The 22021-nt window shown below is 48.4% G+C and overlaps 1 protein-coding gene across 1 annotated transcript; it reads right to left on the bottom strand.

Annotated features, from left to right (window-relative positions):
• Positions 1-893: 893 nt before the first annotated feature.
• On the bottom strand, positions 894-20143 carry LOC138641741 (glycoprotein-N-acetylgalactosamine 3-beta-galactosyltransferase 1-like). The gene is made up of 3 exons (XM_069729368.1): positions 19703-20143; positions 11067-11734; positions 894-6352 (listed from the first exon to the last, which is right to left on the bottom strand). The coding sequence occupies exons 1-3, from the start codon at positions 19938-19940 to the stop codon at positions 6170-6172; spliced, it is 1089 nt and encodes a 362-aa protein (XP_069585469.1). The 5' UTR covers positions 19941-20143; the 3' UTR covers positions 894-6169.
• Between the last annotated feature and the right edge of the window lie 1878 nt (positions 20144-22021).

Raw genomic sequence — 22021 nt, 5'->3', positions numbered from 1 at the left:
GAAGGAGGGCCAGGGTTAGGGAAGATGTCATCTGCAACTAGGAGAAGGAGGGGGACAAAAAAAAATAAAGAGAGCAGGAAGTTCAGAGATATGTACAAGCATTTTGTGTTCTGTATGGTGGTAGTGGATTATGTGAAGTGTTTCAGAATTGTGAGTAGAGCCTTAGAGCTGTACATAGGAAAGGGGAGGAGAGAGGGACTGATGTGGCGAGAGTGCACAGACTATGTAAAAGGGTGAAAGAAAGCAGCAGCTGGGACATATGAAGTAAAGAGATATGGAAAATAAATAATGTAGTACAATTGAAAAAGCAGAGTTTGTGTGAATATCTTGCATAGCTTACCAGTTTCCTGTCCTGTCGAACTGACATATTAAACTGCATAAACATCGACGATATTGAACTTTGAATGATACTGCACACAATCACCTGGAACCAAGCACACATTCTTTCCCTATGCCCATCTGAATATACTCATGTGTCTCCAATGTATTTTTTGTTGACACCGTTTCTCGCCCAAGCTCTGTCCACTTTTCCAGAGATCCAGGACTGCCGTAAAGAGTCCGAGACTTGCCGTAAAGATGATCTTCCAATATTTCAAACAGTTATAAGCCAAATTTCTGATGAATTAAGGGCAGCAGTCTCAATTCTTCCAGATTGCAATCCTATCGATCATCTGTTGATTGATAGGATTGCAATTAAAAAAGTCCAAACCATGGAGTAACGTACAGAATAGAAAGGATATGGCGTGACCAAGATGGTGCTGGATCCCGCAGGACACTTCAGAGATCACGTGGAGCCCACGCATTGATGGGTCTGAGATGTTTGGGCAGCAGGGGTTGGAAACATTATGGCGGATCGGTGTGTAAGAAATGTCTAATAATCACAAATTTCAGGGAATCGTTAAGACACAGGTTTTAATAATAAAAGTCATTACAATCAACTATCAAATCAAAAAAGTCACAAGGCTTCAGTACAAACAGGATATAAAAATATAGGCTTTCCCTAGTTTTTCCTCCACTTCGTATTTCTCCTCGGGGCCCCATGAACTGTTGATGGTCGACCTTTGGACAAAGTTAATGATTAATGGTAAAGGAGAGAGGAAAGCGCTGTCATTGCTGATGTGAAAACACGAGACGTCTGCTGAACATCTGTACGCACCGAGCTTCACCTCGTACCCTGCACCTTCTCTAGTTGGAAAAAATAGGGCTCACTTTTTTTTTTGCAAAACGAAAAGGCAGAAAAAAAAAGAAAAAGGCAATTGTGGAAGTGCGTGGAGGGTAGTGTTACTGCACAAAATGCTAAATATTTGCTAATGTGCATTAGCCTTAGGATGCATCATCTGCAGAGTCTACGTAAAGCGTCCAGCAGGAAATCTGCCGATGTGAACGATGGATGTATCCATAGTCCCCTATTACATGACTACAGTCAGGCTGTAATAGGTCTGGAAGGAACATAGGAACTACAGAGGAACTGAAATATGAAAGCGGGAAACGGATGGCATCGGAGAAATATGCTAAAGTTCCAATTGCTTTGAAAAACACCAGAAAAAGCACCAAAATGCCGACAGGAAGCGGAGATACGAAGAGCTGCTTGGAGCTACGTTGGTTATTCCTGGTGGGCACGATGGGTTCGTTCCATCAAACAGCTCCCTATAGCTCAGCTAGAAACGAGAGGTACATGGCTAGTAGGATCTGATCACAGGCAAAAGCTCAATTCTTCAAAGTTTTATATAAAGAATCCCTCACTCGTAATATCCTATAATGAAGTGCAGCAGACGATACAAGGTCTCAAGTTGCCGGATCCATAATAGCATCATCATATAATCCAGAACACAACCGGTAGGCACTGTTGCGATGACATCTCCAGTTCCTCAGGAGGGTCACGGGATCTGGCCTTCAGGAAACAAAGTAAGATAAAAGGAAGTGCGGTAAACACAGGCAACAAGTCACTAAGAGAGCAGAACTCGAGGGAAAGGGCCAAAGTCTCCAGAAGGAACCGTCCCAACACCTCACCAACCATCACTGGTACCAGCACAGGACTCCACATAGTGCATGGCTGCCCCCTTACACCACGTCTGTGGAGATACAGGAGCCCAATGTGCTAAGGGAATGGGGCAAGAACCTCCATATAAGATCTGAGGTTTGGATAGGTGCCGTTTCCAAATATCAAGAAGACAAGCTTCCTAGACTCTGCGGAAAAGGGTTCTACGACCAGACAGACCCCATAACATCCATGGTAATGGGGGCAGCCATGCTTACAACACAGTCCTTCAATAGGGCACACAAGTTTTGGCATCCGATATGTCAATTAATGCATCATAGGGGTTGAATCCTTGTAGAAAAAGCTAAGTGTGAAGTTAGGGAAACTTCTATCTGCAGGACAAGTGATTACTGGGGTTCCCACTAATTCTGAGAATGGGGCTCTGAAGTGCCCAGACTCAATGGTCGCTCTATTTATGCTGGAAATAGCTGAAAGCGGTCCTACACAGCTCCATTTTAGGCACTAGTGGGACCACCAGTGACCTGCAAGGTACCACTGTTGGGAACTTGCTTAGCTGGTACATCCCCTTTAGGCTAATGTGGACCCCCAATTTGCCCATGTGACTGTATTGTCCCCATTAACAGGGTCCATCTGGAGACGTGAGTTTTTTTTTGTATATGACACTCAGGAATTATGATATTTCCATTATTAACACTAAACAATATACATTTTTTTCTTTTCTAGACTCTACAGCACATCCCCGTCAACCCCTAATAAGACAATGCCCCAGTTAGTCGTATCAGTCCACAAGCACAATAAATAAAAATAAATACTTGATGGGTCACAATGAAATCTCCAGAAACAGATAATCCACTAAAAAAATATCGTCTACGTAAAGTAACGGATCACAGGTGACAACAACGGGAAAACGAAAGTTTGCTCTTTGGTTGAAGCGATTCGGTCCTTCAAGTGGCCCTGTCCAGTGGAGGGCGCTATAAACTACGGGGTAAAAGTACGGGCCTCCAAGAAAGCGGATCAGCCACAATTCAGTCGCAAAGTTCCTCCTGAACACTTTCAGACACTTTATGGCATCGACCTTAACATAGTTTATTTCACTTGAAAATTTTACTAAAGAAATAGAAGGTTTTTTTGTCGGATAGGGATAAAGGGGGGAATTTTGCTATTTTTCTGCATCAGTTTGGTGGCAAAGAACAAAAAAAAACAAATCAGCATGGAAATATTTTAAATAGCTTAAAGGGGTTTTCCCATAAATATAATTTATCCACGATAGGTGATAGATGTATGAGGGCTGGGGTCTGATTGCTAGCCCCTCGCAAATCTCAAAGACAAGGGTCTTGTGGCTCTCAGTGCGAGCGACATTGTAGTGAGCGTGTGAGACCACAAAAGCACACACATTGGACACACATGCACACTCTCAGGATGATCGCACATGCGCACTCCTGCAGAAAGGAACGATGACGTGGTCCCACATGCACGCCCTAGCGGAAAATGAATGAAGCGGCGGTCACACATGCACGCTCCAGCGGAAGGGGAATGAAGCGGCGGTCACACATGCACGCTCCAGCAGAATGAAGCGGCGGTCACACATGCACGCTCCAGCGGAAGGGGAATGAAGCGGCGGTCACACATGCACGCTCCAGCAGAATGAAGCGGCGGTCACACATGCACGCTCCAGCGGAAGGGGAATGAAGCGGCGGTCACACATGCACACTCCAGCAGAATGAAGCGGCGGTCACACATGAGCGCTCCAGTGGAAGGGGAATGAAGCGGCGGTCACACATGCACACTCCAGCAGAATGAAGCGGCGGTCACACATGCACGCTCCAGTGGAAGGGGAATGAAGCGGCGGTCGCACATGAGCGCTCCAGCGGAAAGGGAATGAAGCGGCGGTCAGACATGAGCGCTCCAGCAGAAGGGAATGAAGCGGCGGTCACACATGAGGGCTCCAGTGAAAAGGGAATGAAGTGGTGGTCACACATTCGCACCCTAGCGGAAAGGGAATGAGGCGGCGGTCACACATGAGCGCTCCGGCGGAAAGGGAATGAAGCGGCGGTCAGACATGAGCGCTCCAGCAGAAGGGAATGAAGCGGCGGTCACACATGAGCGCTCCAGTGAAAAGGGAATGAAGCGGTGGTCACACATTCGCACCCTAGCGGAAAGGGAATGAGGCGGCGGTCACACATGAGCACTCCAGCGGAAAGGGAATGAAGCGGCGGTCAGACATGAGCGCTCCAGCAGAAGGGAATGAAGCGGCGGTCACACATGAGCGCTCCAGTGAAAAGGGAATGAAGCGGTGGTCACACATTCGCACCCTAGCGGAAAGGGAATGAAGCGGTGGTCACACATGAGCACTCCAGCGGAAGAAAATGAAGCGGCGGTCAGACATGCGTGCTCCAGCGGAAATGGAATGAAGCGGCGGTCAGACATGCGTGCTCCAGCAGAAACGGAATGAAGCGGCGGTCACACATGCACGCTCCAGTGGAAAGGGAATGAAGCGGCGGTCAAACGTGCACGCTCCAGCAGAAGGAAATGCAGCGGCGGTCACACATGAGCGCTCCAGCGGAAAGGCAATGAAGCGGCGGTCACACATTTGCACTCGCATACTGTAGAAGGGAATGACGTGGTGGTGACACGTGTACTGCCGCAGAAGGGAATGAAGTGGTAGTTAAGCATGTATGCTCCAGCTCCCACAGAAAAAACATGGTGGTTACACATGCGCACCTCTATAGTAGGGAATGAAGCGGTGGATGTGACACATGCGCAATGCTGCACCATTCACAATTGGGGACCCCTGTTCTCATCATTGGCGGGGGTCCCAGCAGTCAAAAAACAACCTCCTATTATGAAGTAATAAATCCTGTTTGTGGGACCATCCCTTTAAAGGGGATCCTTTCAATAAAGCCTCTCGGTCCCACTGTACTGATAAGTGGGCCATCCTGTCCTACAGCCCCCCACCGCGGGAACGCACCATGATATTAGAACAGGGCAGGCAGTGGCGAGTGCACCAGAGCTCCAGGGTGACATACTGAAAAATCACAGCTGATCTCTAAAAAAGAAACAGTGCCCCACCTGACCATGTCTGGAACTGCAGCTCAGCTCTTTGTGGTCAGTGCGGCTATGCTGTTATTTTTTTACTCCAAAAAGTACATTTTGTCCTAATTCTGCACAACCCCTTAAATAAGTAGCTTATTAAATAAGGGCTGAAAACTAAAAAGTTCTGATAAATTACTTGCACAAGACAAAAAAGGAAATTTTAAGGGGGGGGGGGGGAGGAGGCCATGCTTTTTTTTATAACGGAATCTCACCGGCTGTCGGTGCAGCGGCAGCTTCACCGTTCCCACCGGACCGGGGGTGGGGGACATTTACCCAATTGATTGTCAATAGGCTGATTCATAATGCAGTAGCGGGCGACGACCACAACACGTCGTGTCCTTATAGCTGCCGTATATATAAGTGCAGAAACCTTGACAAGTAGTCGGTAACGATATCATGAGACAAGGCCAACAAGCAAAAAAAAAAAAAAAAAAAACTTCATACTAAAGAATTCTGGGTAACGCAAACTATTCAGTGCCAACCACAACAACCGGAGCCATACAGGGGTTGTCGTTTTTTTTTTACAATGCCTTTGTGTTAGAAACGTTCCTCTAAAGTTACATAATAGGTGGATGTCCTGCTGCTGCGGCGGCGATCGGAGACAGATTGGCGGCAAGTGCTTGATTTCTCTGCAGCGCCGCCACTGGGGAAATAAAGTATTACACACCGCCCAAGGACATCATTAGACAGTCAGGGTCACTACGTGATTTGCATCATCCGCAAGTCAATTTCCTAAAAATGAAAAAGTGGCTTGTTGAGTTCCTTTATAGAATTAATATCCTTTAAGAGCATTGTTTGTCCCACCGAAGTCCGGGGACGCAGGACAAGTCCCAAAATGGCTTGGAGTCGATTAGGATGTCCATAGGAAGAAAAAAAAAAAAAAAAAAGAAGAAAAGGCTTCCAGGAGTGCAGGCGAATGTCAAAATGGGTCTTCAATATTTAAGAACCCCCCCACTTCGCCAACGGAGCATTGCACAGATTCCAAATGCCGCCTTTACAGGGGGTGACGTAACCCTCCGATACGGTCACACAGGGGTTCACGACCAGTTTTTGGCTCCCTGGTGATCGTGCCCTCCATTACTCGGCTTTCGCATCTTTGTCCTTCACATTGATTTGCTCTGGATTATTTTGGGAATCTGGACTGTATCTGTAAGAGTACCCGTAGGGACGGAGATGGTTCACCAGGTATTCTAACTGGTACATAGTCGAAGAGTCCACATAATGGAAGGAAACAGCCAGGTCAGAGCAGCAGCCGGGACCCTGAAACACAAAAATACAGGAGGATCACTGCTTGCTTACATGGTACAGAGCTGCTGATTACCACTACCGAGACTTAAAGAAAATCTACATTTTACTTCACCCTTCCAGGTATATAAAGTACTTGCTCCATGTTTCTCCCTCTAAATCCTGTAGGTACAGATAGTACTGCCTCCCTGTTTTCACCTGTAAAGCATGTAGATATAGGCAGGTCATTTGTAGGATAAAAACAAGGAGGCGGCACTATCTGTACCAACACCATATACACGTAGAGCAACAAGGAGGCGGCACTATCTGTACCTACACCATATACACGTAGAGCAACAAGGAGGCGGCACTGTCTGTACCTACACCATATACACGTAGAGCAACAAGGAGGCGGCACTATCTGTACCTACACCATATACACGTAGAGCAACAAGGAGGCGGCGCTATCTGTACCTACATCATATACACAGAGCAACAAGGAGGCAGCACTATCTGTACCTACATCATATACATAGAGCAACAAGGAGGCAGCACTATCTGTACCTACATCATATACACAGAGCAACAAGGAGGCGGCACTATCTGTACCTACATCATATACACAGAGCAACAAGGAGGCGGCACTATCTGTACCTACATCATATACACGTAGAGCGACAAGGAGGCGGCGCTATCTGTACCTACACCATATACACGTAGAGCGACAAGGAGGCGGCACTATCTGTACCTACATCATATACACGTAGAGCGACAAGGAGGCGGCGCTATCTGTACCTACACCATATACACGTAGAGCGACAAGGAGGCGGCGCTATCTGTACCTACACCATATACACGTAGAGCGACAAGGAGGCGGCGCTATCTGTACCTACACCATATACACGTAGAGCAACAAGGAGGCGGCGCTATCTGTACCTACACCATATACACGTAGAGCGACAAGGAGGCGGCGCTATCTGTACCTACACCATATACACGTAGAGCAACAAGGAGGCGGCGCTATCTGTACCTACACCATATACACGTAGAGCAACAAGGAGGCGGCGCTATCTGTACCTACACCATATACACGTAGAGCAACAAGGAGGCGGCGCTATCTGTACCTACACCATATACACGTAGAGCAACAAGGAGGCGGCGCTATCTGTACCTACACCATATACACGTAGAGCAACAAGGAGGCGGCGCTATCTGTACCTACACCATATACACGTAGAGCAACAAGGAGGCGGCACTATCTGTACCTACACCATATACACGTAGAGCAACAAGGAGGCGGCACTATCTGTACCTACACCATATACACGTAGAGCAACAAGGAGGCGGCACTATCTGTACCTACACCATATACACGTAGAGCAACAAGGAGGCGGCACTATCTGTACCTACACCATATACACGTAGAGCAACAAGGAGGCGGCGCTATCTGTACCTACACCATATACACGTAGAGCAACAAGGAGGCGGCACTATCTGTACCTACACCATATACACGTAGAGCAACAAGGAGGCGGCACTATCTGTACCTACACCATATACACGTAGAGCAACAAGGAGGCGGCACTATCTGTACCTACATCATATAAACAGAGCAACAAGGAGGCAGCACTATCTGTACCTACATCATATACATAGAGCAACAAGGAGGCGGCACTATCTGTACCTACATCATATACATAGAGCAACAAGGAGGCAGCACTATCTGTACCTACATCATATACACAGAGCAACAAGGAGGCGGCACTATCTGTACCTACATCATATACACGTAGAGTGACAAGGAGGCGGCGCTATCTGTACCTACACCATATACACGTAGAGCAACAAGGAGGCGGCGCTATCTGTACCTACACCATATACACGTAGAGCAACAAGGAGGCGGCACTATCTGTACCTACATCACATACATGGAAAACTATTGGCACTTTGGTAACATACAAGATAAAACCAGGGAAGACCAAGTAAAGATTGTACCATTGTACCCTCATTCTCCGTGTAAGTGATCTAGATATTACTGCCTCCCTGTTCCTTTATATTTATGATCTAGGCACAGACAGTACTACCCCCTTGTTTTTCTCCATATAAATAATGTAGGTTCTGCCTCCCTGTGTAACCCTCTATATCAGGGATGGACAATTAATTTTCCCAAGGGGCCACATGAGAAACTGACACTGCTGTAAAGGGCCAAACCAGTCGGCACAACTTAAAGGGGCGTTTCCAAACCAAAGGTGAACTTAATACTAAATGTCAAGCTAATTAAAGTACTAATTTAAATATCCTTTTCTAATATACTTCAATTTTATATTCTCTAATGTACCCTCTCCAGTCTGAATTCCTTTTTTTTTTTTTTAAACCTCCAATGGCATTTTGTTTAAGAATCCCCCCTGTATATTCTGGAATGCTCACATAGCACATCATCAGGCGGCAGAGGCTGTGGTCACATCAGTGATGTCTGTTTCAGGGACTGGGCTTGTTCTTGCTCTACAGATAATGCCTTTGTTGTAAATTCTGACGTATGCTCAGTATGAGCTCCCTGTGCTGTATTCCTCTGAATGCACAATGACAGTGCGCTCCCTTGTGCCAGCCAGTAAGAGAGTGCACTGTCAGTGCAAACTGTAATGAGACAACACGGTGACCAGGGACTTGCCCAGTTATTGCTTTATAAAAAGCAGCTGATTATATGGTTATATTTACATGAGCGCATAAAAAACAACATGATTTTCTTTTGGAAAAGGAGATTATTTTTTATCCTCTGTGCCTCTCCTGCACAGGGCGTACAACAGCACAATAACACACAAGTGAGAAGGCAGCAGAGTATATGGTGGGACGGGGGAAGAACAGTTTGGGGAAAACATATCCCATCTGAACGCTGCGTGTAGCGGAGGTGAGGGGGTCATTCACTAGGAATACAAGTGTTCTCTGCTATCAGCCAGAGCTGACACAGTGCCGCCTCATAGGTGCTATTTAATGCAGCAGATGGGTGTTGTAGTCCCTGCTTTGGAAAATTCTGAGAAAAATCAGAATGGTGGATCAGTCCCTCTCCGGCCGGACAGAAGCAGTCAGAGGACGTGGCCCGCTCTATATGATGTAGATACGGGTAGTTCTGCCACTTCCGGCTGCTGGGGCCATTAATATGCAGGACATGTGCTACATTTTCTAATTTAAGGGACCCGCCCAGGTGAAAGGAGAATTCCTCCCAGGAATAATAATCCAGGACATGTGTCATTCAGGCCTCATTTACCATTACACGTCCAGATTGCAGAACGCAGAGCCGAGCCTTTACATAATGGAATGCGAGGAGCCATCATAACCGGAAAGACCGGCTCATCAGGAGGCAGAAAAAGCGCAATAAAAGTCTAAAAGTAATTGCCTTGGGTGACGCCCTAACCCTTATACATACATGTAGCGCAAACGGCAGAAAGCTCAAAACTCAACTCCCCACCCCTGATAATGAGGACCTTATGGTGGTGGTGGATGAGTACAACTCAGGTGTTACCCGTGCAATGGACGGCCAGCAGTGTACACCGGCAAAAAAAAAAAAAAAAAATTTTTTTTTAAATTTGCAGCAGCCAATTTACATTGCAGATTTCTCGTGTACACGTCATTTTGCTGCTACACGCTTGATATCCAGTTGGAACACACGTTAAATCTCGGGTCCATGAAAGGGTTCGGGTTATTCACTTAAAAAAGGGGTTTAAAATAATAATTTAAAAAACAAACAAACAAAAAAAAAAAAAAACTGAAAAATGCGCAAATAGTTTTTTTTGCACATGCATATGCCAAGAATTTTGTTCTTAAAAAAAAAAAAAAGTTAACAAACAAAAATTGCAGAAATCATAACCATTGTATTCGGCGTTTTGGAAAGAAAAAAAAAAAAAAAAAAAAACACAAAAATCAAAACATAAGAAGTGTTTAACATGTAAAAAACCCTGCCACAAATACTAAAACAAACAACCCCTCCTGCCATAAACAAGTATACGAATGGTCCTAATATGGCTAATTGAATATGTGATGGATCATCAGTGGCAAAAAAAATAATAATAATAGGGTAACGCTCTGTGAAAACGGGCGGTGATCACTTTACATTTCTGACGACCATGTCTCAAGTTTTCCATTCGCATTGTTTGGCGATCAGATCCTAAAGTTAAAACATTGGATGAACCCCTTCATGGACAATTTTCAGTTTTTTTCCCCCTTCTCTCCTTAAAAGGTCTATAGCTTTTTTTTTTTTTAATATTATTGTTCTGTTGACATATCTTGTATGAGGGCACCCTGCGATCACTGTGGGGGTCGAGGGCCGATGAGTCCTTGGAATGGATGCTCGGGCAGGATTGCTCAGCTCACTGATTGGAGCCGGCTGTGTAACAGCTGGCACCTGCCCCGTGTGGCGTGGGCTCAGCTCCTGAGCCCGCTCCCTACACGCTGAATGGCTCCGTGAGATCTGTCATTGAGCATTAAGGAGTTAAAAAAAAAAACAAAGTTACACTAACCCAAAACCAGTTTTTAACCCACACCCTCTACCAAGAGGACAGGAGCCCTAACCTCCCCCATCGGGGCTGGCATTATGGGAGACATGCTGGCTAGCCGAACCCAGGTGTTTGCATTCCTCACGGATTAGTTCCAGTTACTTAAAGGTGAAAATCATCTGGTAAAACCTTTATCCTCCCAGAGCCTTGAACATGAAGGCGCTTACACAACTAGGCGGAACAATACACCGCCTGGGTCTTACCTCGATGGCAGGATAATAGTTGTAGTTCCAATACCAGAAAGTCTTTGGCAAATATCCCTGGATGAGATGATGCTCTGGGACGAACGGGTGGAAGGTCTCCTTCCCGCTGGTGTCCCTGGAATCTCCAGCCTTGACGTTAATGTTCTCCATGCACTTCCCAAGCGCCAGGTCCTCCACAGACGAACTGTGCGTGCACTTCTCCTCCTTGAAAGCGTTCACGAACCTTATTAAAGCCTCCCTGCTGAGGACGTAGCCGGCCCCTCCGCTCATGTAGCCCTGTTTGACGTAAGGCTTGAACCTCCGACCAAAATAAATGGGCTCCTCCGGGCTATGCTTGGATAAAAGCCACCGCAGGTTGTCCACCACCACATACGTGTCGTCGTCCGCTTTCATGAACCAGTCGGCTTCATCCAGGTGGTGGTCATGCACATACTGGAAGGCCTTGATGGTTTTCCAGTAGAGCTGGTCCCGGCCCTCCTTGGTGTCCAGCCCCACTGTGGGGAAGTCTTTATTTTCTTCGGAGCTCATGTATAAGACTTTATTGCACCTCTGCGCCCAGGTGGCCTTCACGTGTTTGGTCTTCTTGTCCAGGTTTTGTGGACCAGTCATGACCCAGCACAGGATCCTCACCTTTTTGTGGAGGTCTTCAGAAACATGGACGTCCTCATCTGAAGGAGACAGACAGAGATGTTTAGAGACAACACTGTAGTTAAGTGGTCTCCAACCTTTGGGTGTCCAGCGGTTGCAGAACTACAACTCCCAGCTGTGGCTGTCAAGCAATTATAGGAGTTGTAATTTTGTAAGAGGTGGAGAGTTCCAGGTTGGTGATCACAGCTGTAGACCGAAGATTGTCTGACGCTCTGGAGGACCGGTCCTGTACTACACAGACAGCTAATGGATATCTATGGACACTGGTTTTGGGGCGCCAGGTGTCTGGGAGCGACAGCACCCACCTGGGGGAGGGGTTGGAACATGACGACAGCCACTAGAGGAGGCAGGTGTCTGGGGCAGCCACCAGGAGGGGGGCGCCTGGTGTGACAGTGCTAATGATCCCCATCTTGAGAAAATGGCAGATCCCCCTATCCATCTGTACTAATATGGTTGTATGGAGCAGTGGCAATGCCTTGACGCCTCCTCTCCATCCATTCTCTATGGTACTGCTGAAGATCCTGCAGCGTTCCACCTTTTCCGGAAGTCCCACAGAGAATGAATGGAGCAGAGACGTGGATGCGGCAATTTCCCCTCCACCAACCACAAAGTGACATTTACAAGATTTGGGGGTCGCTGGGTGCTAATAGCCATCAAGGCCGCCGGGGGCCTGCTGAAGGACCCCCATCTACAATGTTAGTACACCTATACTACAGTATTACAGTGTAATCTACGACTGATCGCAGGTTCAACACCCCGAAGGAAAAAAAAATAAAGAGAAATATTAAAAAAATAAATAAACCTAAACTTCTAGATCCCCCCTCTCCTCCCAGTCTTCAAACAGCTCCACTGTCCGAAAAAATAAACGGAATGTATTTCGGAATACAGAGGGCAGATATTTTTCCTGACAGTTTATTATCTTACTGTTAGTAACAGCCCTGTATACATTGGGTAGCTCCATAACAGAACGGACTCATAACAAAAGTTACCGGGTCAAAGAGAACTTTGCAAAAACACAAAATGGCTGTTACCAGGGGGTCACAGAGGTCGGACCCCGCTCCTAGCCGTAAACAGGCGCCATAGCCCAGCACACCGCCTGCGCACGCTGCTGCCTCTCCGTGGGTCTCCGGCAGCTGATCTGGATTTTCTGATTGAATACTTGGCTGTAACCCGACGATCAGAGTGTTGACTGTCAATATCTCTGCTGCCCTGGAATAACAAATCCCCGGGGTGTGCGCCTCCGGCGGCTACATGTCACCATTGTTCCCCTTGTGTGCTGGTGTCTTCATCCATCATCCTCTATGGGGAAGATGGATGGAGTGTGTGACGGGAGCAGCACCTCACTGACCGACCTTCAATGTCTCACTACATTCAAGATCTCTGATTGCCATCAGTGAATGGGAACCAATGACTTAGTTCTGTAACTAAGATCCGAGCCCGATGAGAAGGAAGCCATGTGATCTGACACGGGAGCAGCCGTGGATGGCCGGGGTGGGGGGACGCTGTTTGCAGCAGCTCTCGGTCCCCTTCCATACATCAGGCCATATGTGCAGGAAAGCGAGCCTCTGTTTGCAGCAGCTGGCTGCTCTGGCAGCAGTGTTGGTTGGGGACCCCATTATATACCCCAATAGCCTTGCCATGCCTCAGCCCGACTGAAGAAGAATCACAGGAGGAAAAGTCTGGAGAGCCAAAAAGTGACCTCTCCCCGCCCTGATGAGGACACTCCCTGGCAGATAATAACCTGTCAGTGTGCAGGGCTGGCATTTCCCACAATGCACTCTGCTACAGATGGTGGTGGGAGGTTGGAGGACCCGGACACTAAGGGTACCGTCACACAGTGCCATTTCGATCGCTACGACGGTACGATTCGTGACGTTCCAGCGATATCCATACGATATCGCTGTGTCTGACACGCAGCAGCGATCAGGGACCCTGCTGAGAATCGTACGTCGTAGCAGATCGTTTGGAACTTTCTTTCGTCGCTGGATCTCCCGCTGTCATCGCTAGATCGGTGTGTGTGACACCGATCCAGCGATGCGTTCGCCTGTAACCAGGGTAAACATCGGGTTACTAAGCGCAGGACCGCGCTTAGTAACCCGATGTTTATCCTGGTTACCATCGTAAATGTAAAAACAAACAAACACTACATACTTACATTCCGGTGTCCGTCAGGTCCCTTGCCGTCTGCTTCCCGCACTGACTGACTGCCGGCCGTAAAGTGAAAGCAGAGCACAGCGCGCTGTGCTGTGCTTTCACTTTACGGCCGGCAGTCAGTCAGTGCGGGAAGCAGACGGCAAGGGACAGACACCCGAATGTAAGTATGTAGTGTTTGTTTGTTTTTTACGCTGGTAACCAGGGTAAACATCGGGTTACTAAGTGCGGTCCTGCGCTTAGTTACCCGATGTTTACCCTGGTTACCCGGGGACCTCGGCATCGTTGGTCGCTGGAGAGCTGTCTGTGTGACAGCTCTCCAGCGACCACACAACGACTTACCTACGATCACGGCCAGGTCGTATCGCTGGTCGTGATCGTTGGTAAATCGTATAGTGTGACGGTACCCTTAGTGGTGTAAAGGGGTCTCCAACTACCGATGTCTCTACAGCCCTGCAGATAATACAGAGGAAGAGGAAGATGTCGCCCCATTATCTGGTCTGGGGTCCGCGCTGCGACCACCTCAAGATGCAGCAGAACAGAGGAAGCAGCGACAAACTGGGAGGTAAGGAGTCGCTGCCCACGGAATATCCAAAGCAGAGGAAAAGGGGGTATACATGTATATACAGGGGGCACACACAACAGGGATATTATATACATGTATATACAGGGGGCACACACACACACCGGGGGTGTATATACACACACACACGTATATACAGGGGGCACACACACACACCGGGGGTGTATATACACACACACGTATATACAGGGGGCACTGTTGTGAATTCTGTGGCAGAGTTCACTCCTGTGGTCACAAGTGGTACTTCGGCTGATTCTCTCTGGGATCTTCCGTTTGTGGAGGAAAGTGGTACTGCAGCTTCTGAGTTTCCTCCCTCAGGTGATCTGGTGAGCTCGTTAGCTTCTTCTCTACTTAACTCCACCTGATGCTTTGATCTATGCTTCCTGTCAATGTTTCAGTGTGGGACTTGTTTTTTCCCTGGATCATTCCTGTGGCCTGCTGCTTTGCAAAGCTAAGTTTTGCTTGTGTTATTTTGTTGCTATTTTTCTGTCCAGCTTGCTTTATTGGTTTTTCTCGCCTGCTGGAAGCTCTGAGACGCAGAGGGACCACCTCCGTACCGTTAGTCGGTGCGGAGGGTCTTTTTGTCCCCTCTGCGTGGTTTTTTTATAGGTTTTTGTGCTGACCGCAAAGTTATCTTCCCTATCCTCGTTCTGTTCAGCTAGTCGGGCCTCACTTTGCTAAATCTGTTTCATCTCTGTGTTTGTGTTTTCATCTTACTCACAGTCATTATATGTGGGGGGCTGCCTTTTCCTTTGGGGAATTTCTCTGAGGCAAGGTAGGCTTATTTTTCTATCTTCAGGATTAGCTAGTTTCTCAGGTTGTGACGAGGCGCCTAGGTTCTGGTCAGGAGCGCTCCACGGCTACTTTTAGTGTGGTTTGATAGGCTTAGGGATTGCGGTCTGCAGAGTTCCCACGTCTCAGAGCTCGTTCTATTATTTTGGGTTATTGTCAGTTCACTGTATGTGCTCTGACCTCCATGTCCATTGTGATTCTGAATTGCCTTTCATAACAGGGCACACACACACACCGGGGGTGTATATACACACACACACACACGGGGCACACACACACACCGGGGGTGTATATATATATATATACACACACACATATACAGGGGGCACACACACACACCGGGGGTGTATATACACACACACACACACACACACACACACGTATATACAGGGGGCACACACAACAGGGATATCACATGTATATACAGGGGGCACACACACACACCGGGGGTGTATATACACACACACACCGGGGGTGTATATACACACACACACACACGTATATACAGGGGGCACCCACACACACACACACACCGGGGGTGTATATACACACATGTATATACAGGGGGCACACACACACCGGGGGTGTATATACACACACATGTATATACAGGGGGCACACACACACACACACCGGGGGTGTATATACACACACATGTATATACTGGTGGCATATAATGGGCACACACTGGGGGCATATATGTATACACTGGGGGCATATAATGGGCACACACTGGGGGTATATATGTACAGTGGGGCAAAAAAGTATTTAGTCAGTCAGCAACAGTGCAAGTTCCACCACTTAAAAAGATGAGGCGTCTGTAATTTACATCATAGGTAGACCTCAACTATGGGAGACAAACTGAGAAAAAAAAATACAGAAAATCACATTGTCTGTTTTTTTAACATTTTATTTGCATATTATGGTGGAAAATAAGTATTTGGTCAGAAACAAACAATCAAGATTTCTGGCTCTCACAGACCTGTAACTTCTTCTTTAAGAGTCTCCTCTTTCCTCCACTCATTACCGGTAGTAATGGCGCCTGTTTAAACTTGTTATCAGTATAAAAAGACACCTGTGCACACCCTCAAACAGTCTGACTCCAAACTCCACTATCATGGTGAACACCAAAGAGCTGTCAAAGGACACCAGAAACAAAATTGTAGCCCTGCACCAGGCTGGGAAGACTGAATCTGCAATAGCCAACCAGCTTGGAGTGAAGAAATCAACAGTGGGAGCAATAATTAGAAAATGGAAGACATACAAGACAATTGATAATCTCCCTCGATCTGGGGCTCCACGCAAAATCCCACCCCGTGGGGTCAGAATGATCACAAGAACGGTGAGCAAAAATCCCAGAACCACGCGGGGGGACCTAGTGAATGAACTGCAGAGAGCTGGGACCAATGTAACAAGGCCTACCATAAGTAACACACTACGCCACCATGGACTCAGATCCTGCAGTGCCAGACGTGTCCCACTGCTTAAGCCAGTACATGTCCGGGCCCGTCTGAAGTTTGCTAGAGAGCATTTGGATGATCCAGAGGAGTTTTGGGAGAATGTCCTATGGTCTGATGAAACCAAACTGGAACTGTTTGGTAGAAACACAACTTGTCGTGTTTGGAGGAAAAAGAATACTGAGTTGCATCCATCAAACACCATACCTACTGTAAAGCATGGTGGTGGAAACATCATGCTTTGGGGCTATTTCTCTGCAAAGGGGCCAGGACGACTGATCCGGGTACATGAAAGAATGAATGGGGCCATGTATCGTGAGATTGTGAGTGCAAACCTCCTTCCATCAGCAAGGGCATTGAAGATGAAACGTGGCTGGGTCTTTCAACATGACAATGATCCAAAGCACACCGCCAGGGCAACGAAGGAGTGGCTTCGTAAGAAGCATTTCAAGGTCCTGGAGTGGCCTAGCCAGTCTCCAGATCTCAACCCTATAGAAAACCTTTGGAGGGAGTTGAAAGTCCGTGTTGCCAAGCGAAAAGCCAAAAACATCACTGCTCTAGAGGAGATCTGCATGGAGGAATGGGCCAACATACCAACAACAGTGTGTGGCAACCTTGTGAAGACTTACAGAAAACGTTTGACCTCTGTCATTGCCAACAAAGGATATATTACAAAGTATTGAGATGAAATTTTGTTTCTGACCAAATACTTATTTTCCACCATAATATGCAAATAAAATGTTAAAAAAACAGACAATGTGATTTTCTGGATTTTTTTTTCTCAGTTTGTCTCCCATAGTTGAGGTCTACCTATGATGTAAATTACAGACGCCTCTCATCTTAAGTGGTGGAACTTGCACTATTGCTGACTGACTAAATACTTTTTTGCCCCACTGTATATACTGGTGGCATATAATGGGCACACACTGGGGGCATATAATGGGCACACACTAGGGGCATGCATATATATACATATATATATATATATATATATATATATATATATATATATATATATATATATATATATATATATATATATATATATATATATATATATATATATATATATATAATTGTCTAAGGGTTTTTCTGTCTGTCTGTCCTGGAAATCCCGCGTCTGATTGGTTGAGGCCGCCAGGCCTCGACCAATCAGCGACGGGCACAGCATGGCGACGATGTCATAAAGGTTGCCTTGACCAATCAGCGACGGGCACAGTCTGCCGCAAATTCGCCTTGACCAATCAGCGACGGGCACAGTATCGACGTAGATGTCATAATGGTTGCCATGGCGACGATGAAGGGTTTTTCTGTCTGTCTGTCCTGGAAATCCCGCGTCTCTGATATAATGGGCACACACTGTGGGAATATATGTATATACTGGGGGCACATAATGGGCACACACTGGGGCATATATGTATACACTGGGGGCATATAATGGGCACACACTGGGGGCATATAATGGGCACACGCTGGGGGCATATATGTATACACTGGGGGCATATAATGGGCACACGCTGGGGGCATCTATGTATACACTGGGGGCATATAATGGGCACACGCTGGGGGCATCTATGTATACACTGGGGGCATATAATGGGCACACGCTGGGGGCATCTATGTATACACTGGGGGCATATAATGGGCACGCTGGGGGCATCTATGTATATACAGGGGGCACACGCTGGGGGGCATCTATGTATATACAGGGGGCACACGCTGGGGGGCATCTATGTATATACAGGGGGCACACGCTGGGGGGCATCTATGTATATACAGGGGGCACACGCTGGGGGGCATCTATGTATATACAGGGGGCACACGCTGGGGGGCATCTATGTATATACAGGGGGCACACGCTGGGGGGCATCTATGTATATACAGGGGGCACACGCTGGGGGGCATCTATGTATATACAGGGGGCACACGCTGGGGGGCATCTATGTATATACAGGGGGCACACGCTGGGGGGCATCTATGTATATACAGGGGGCACACGCTGGGGGGCATCTATGTATATACAGGGGGCACACGCTGGGGGGCATCTATGTATATACAGGGGGCACACGCTGGGGGGCATCTATGTATATACAGGGGGCACACGCTGGGGGGCATCTATGTATATACAGGGGGCACACGCTGGGGGGCATCTATGTATATACAGGGGGCACACGCTGGGGGGCATCTATGTATATACAGGGGGCACACGCTGGGGGGCATCTATGTATATACAGGGGGCACACGCTGGGGGGCATCTATGTATATACAGGGGGCACACGCTGGGGGGCATCTATGTATATACAGGGGGCACACGCTGGGGGGCATCTATGTATATACAGGGGGCACACGCTGGGGGGCATCTATGTATATACAGGGGGCACACGCTGGGGGGCATCTATGTATATACAGGGGGCACACGCTGGGGGGCATCTATGTATATACAGGGGGCACACGCTGGGGGGCATCTATGTATATACAGGGGGCACACGCTGGGGGGCATCTATGTATATACAGGGGGCACACGCTGGGGGGCATCTATGTATATACAGGGGGCACACGCTGGGGGGCATCTATGTATATACAGGGGGCACACGCTGGGGGGCATCTATGTATATACAGGGGGCACACGCTGGGGGGCATCTATGTATATACAGGGGGCACACGCTGGGGGGCATCTATGTATATACAGGGGGCACACGCTGGGGGGCATCTATGTATATACAGGGGGCACACGCTGGGGGGGTATCTATGTATATACAGGGGGCACACGCTGGGGGGGTATCTATGTATATACAGGGGGCACACGCTGGGGGGGTATCTATGTATATACAGGGGGCACACGCTGGGGGGTATCTATGTATATACAGGGGGCACACACTGGGGAGCATATAATGGGCACACACTAGGGGCATATATGTATACACTGGGGGCATATAATGGGCACACACTGCGGGTATATAGGTATATACGGGGGCACTTTTCGGCACTTGTCGTGCTGCGGTTACCATGGTGCTGCTGGGCGTCGGCGTTGAAGTTCATGATGTTCCCGGGCAGCGGCCGGTGCTCGTGCTGCTCCCCGTGCCGCCCGTGAGGGTCGTTGTGCAGGATGTCCGCCGGCAGCTCGTCCTTCTCCTGCAGGGCGATGGTGACGATCACGTAGCAGAAGATGAAGCCGATGGCCAGGCCGAACAGGAAGGTGGCCAGACTCAGCACGGACTTAATGGGGGCCATCTCCTGTGTCATCCGCCGGCGGCCCCGTCACATCGCGGTCTGACTCTGGACACTTCGCCGCCCGCAGCGGTCACCGACACCGACTCACCAGGGAACTGCTGCCCGTCTGCTGCGCTACCGCCCAGGCCCCGCCCACCGGAGCCATGACGTTCGGCGAGGGAGAGGTGAACAGCTCTCAGGTATCAGCTGGCCGCTTCCTTGCGTCTGACGTCATCACGCCCAAAAGGAGTCAGCGGGGGTCACGTGGCCCGGCCTGTCCGTCACTGGCGCTCACAAGTCCTGCAGTCCAGAGGAAAACCACAAGTCCCAGCAAATACTGCCAGTCCGCCGTTCACATCCCTGACCAGGAGTGGAACAATTAGAGGAAAAGTATAATAGAAACATCTGTACCACTTCTGCATTTATCACCCACTCCTGGTTTTTGCTGAGAAATACTGATGTAAAATACTGACCAATTACTGAATGTGTGATGGCAGCCTAAAACCGATACAAAATCCTATAATACGGTATCATCGTAAATGCCGCATTATTGGAGTCTTATCAGATGGGAACGTGAATGGTAGAACATCCTGTACTGCCGTAGACCACCAGGGATGCTGACATTAACCCCTTACTGCCCTAGACCACCAGGGATGCTGACATTAACCCCTTACTGCCCTAGACCACCAGGGATGCTGACATTAACCCCTTACTGCCCTAGACCACCAGGGATGCTGACATTAACCCCTTACTGCCCTAGACCACCAGGGATGCTGACATTAACCCCTTACTGCCCTAGACCACCAGGGATGCTGACATTAACCCCTTACTGCCCTAGACCACCAGGGATGCTGACATTAACCCCTTACTGCCCTAGACCACCAGGGATGCTGACATTAACCCCTTACTGCCCTAGACCACCAGGGATGCTGACAATAACCCCTTACTGCCCTAGACCACCAGGGAAGCTGACAATAACCCCTTACTGCCCTAGACCACCAGGGATGCTGACATTAACCCCTTACTGCCCTAGACACCAGGGATGCTGACATTAACCCCTTACTGCCCTAGACCACCAGGGATGCTGACATTAACCCCTTACTGCCCTAGACCACCAGGGAAGCTGACAATAACCCCTTACTGCCCTAGACCACCAGGGATGCTGACATTAACCCCTTACTGCCCTAGACCACCAGGGATGCTGACATTAACCCCTTACTGCCCTAGACCACCAGGGATGCTGACATTAACCCCTTACTGCCCTAGACCACCAGGGATGCTGACATTAACCCCTTACTGCCCTAGACCACCAGGGATGCTGACATTAACCCCTTACTGCCCTAGACCACCAGGGATGCTGACATTAACCCCTTACTGCCCTAGACCACCAGGGATGCTGACATTAACCCCTTACTGCCCTAGACCACCAGGGATGCTGACATTAACCCCTTACTGCCCTAGACCACCAGGGATGCTGACATTAACCCCTTACTGCCCCAGACCACCAGGGATGCTGACATTAACCCCTTACTGCCCTAGACCACCAGGGAAGCTGACAATAACCCCTTACTGCCCTAGACCACCAGGGAAGCTGACAATAACCCCTTACTGCCCTAGACCACCAGGGAAGCTTACATTAACCACTCACTTCCCTAGACCACCAGGGATGCTGACATTAACCCCTTACTGCCCTAGACCACCAGGGATGCTGACATTAACCCCTTACTGCCCTACACTACCAGGGATGCTTACATTACCCACTCACTGCCCTAAACCACCAGGGATGCTGACATTAACCACTCACTGCCCTAGACCGCCAGGGATGCTGACATTAACTCCTTACTGCCCTAAACCACTAGGGATGCTGACATTAACCTCTTTCTGCCCTAGACCACCAGGGATGCTTACATTAACCACTCACTGCCCAAGACCACCAGGGATGCTGACATTAACCCCTTACTGCCCTAGGCAACTAGGGATGCTGACATTAACCCCTTACTGCCCTAGACCACCAGGTATGCTGACATTAACCCCTTACTGCCCTAGACCACCAGGGATGCTTACATTAACCCCTCTGCCGTAGACCACCAGGCATGCTGACATTAACCCCTTGC

This window comes from Ranitomeya imitator, chromosome 6 (assembly GCF_032444005.1).
Source record: "Ranitomeya imitator isolate aRanImi1 chromosome 6, aRanImi1.pri, whole genome shotgun sequence".
Lineage (NCBI taxonomy): Eukaryota > Metazoa > Chordata > Amphibia > Anura > Dendrobatidae > Ranitomeya > Ranitomeya imitator.
Note: the sequence above shows the minus strand (reverse complement) of the source record. Positions and strands in the feature narration are given on the sequence as shown.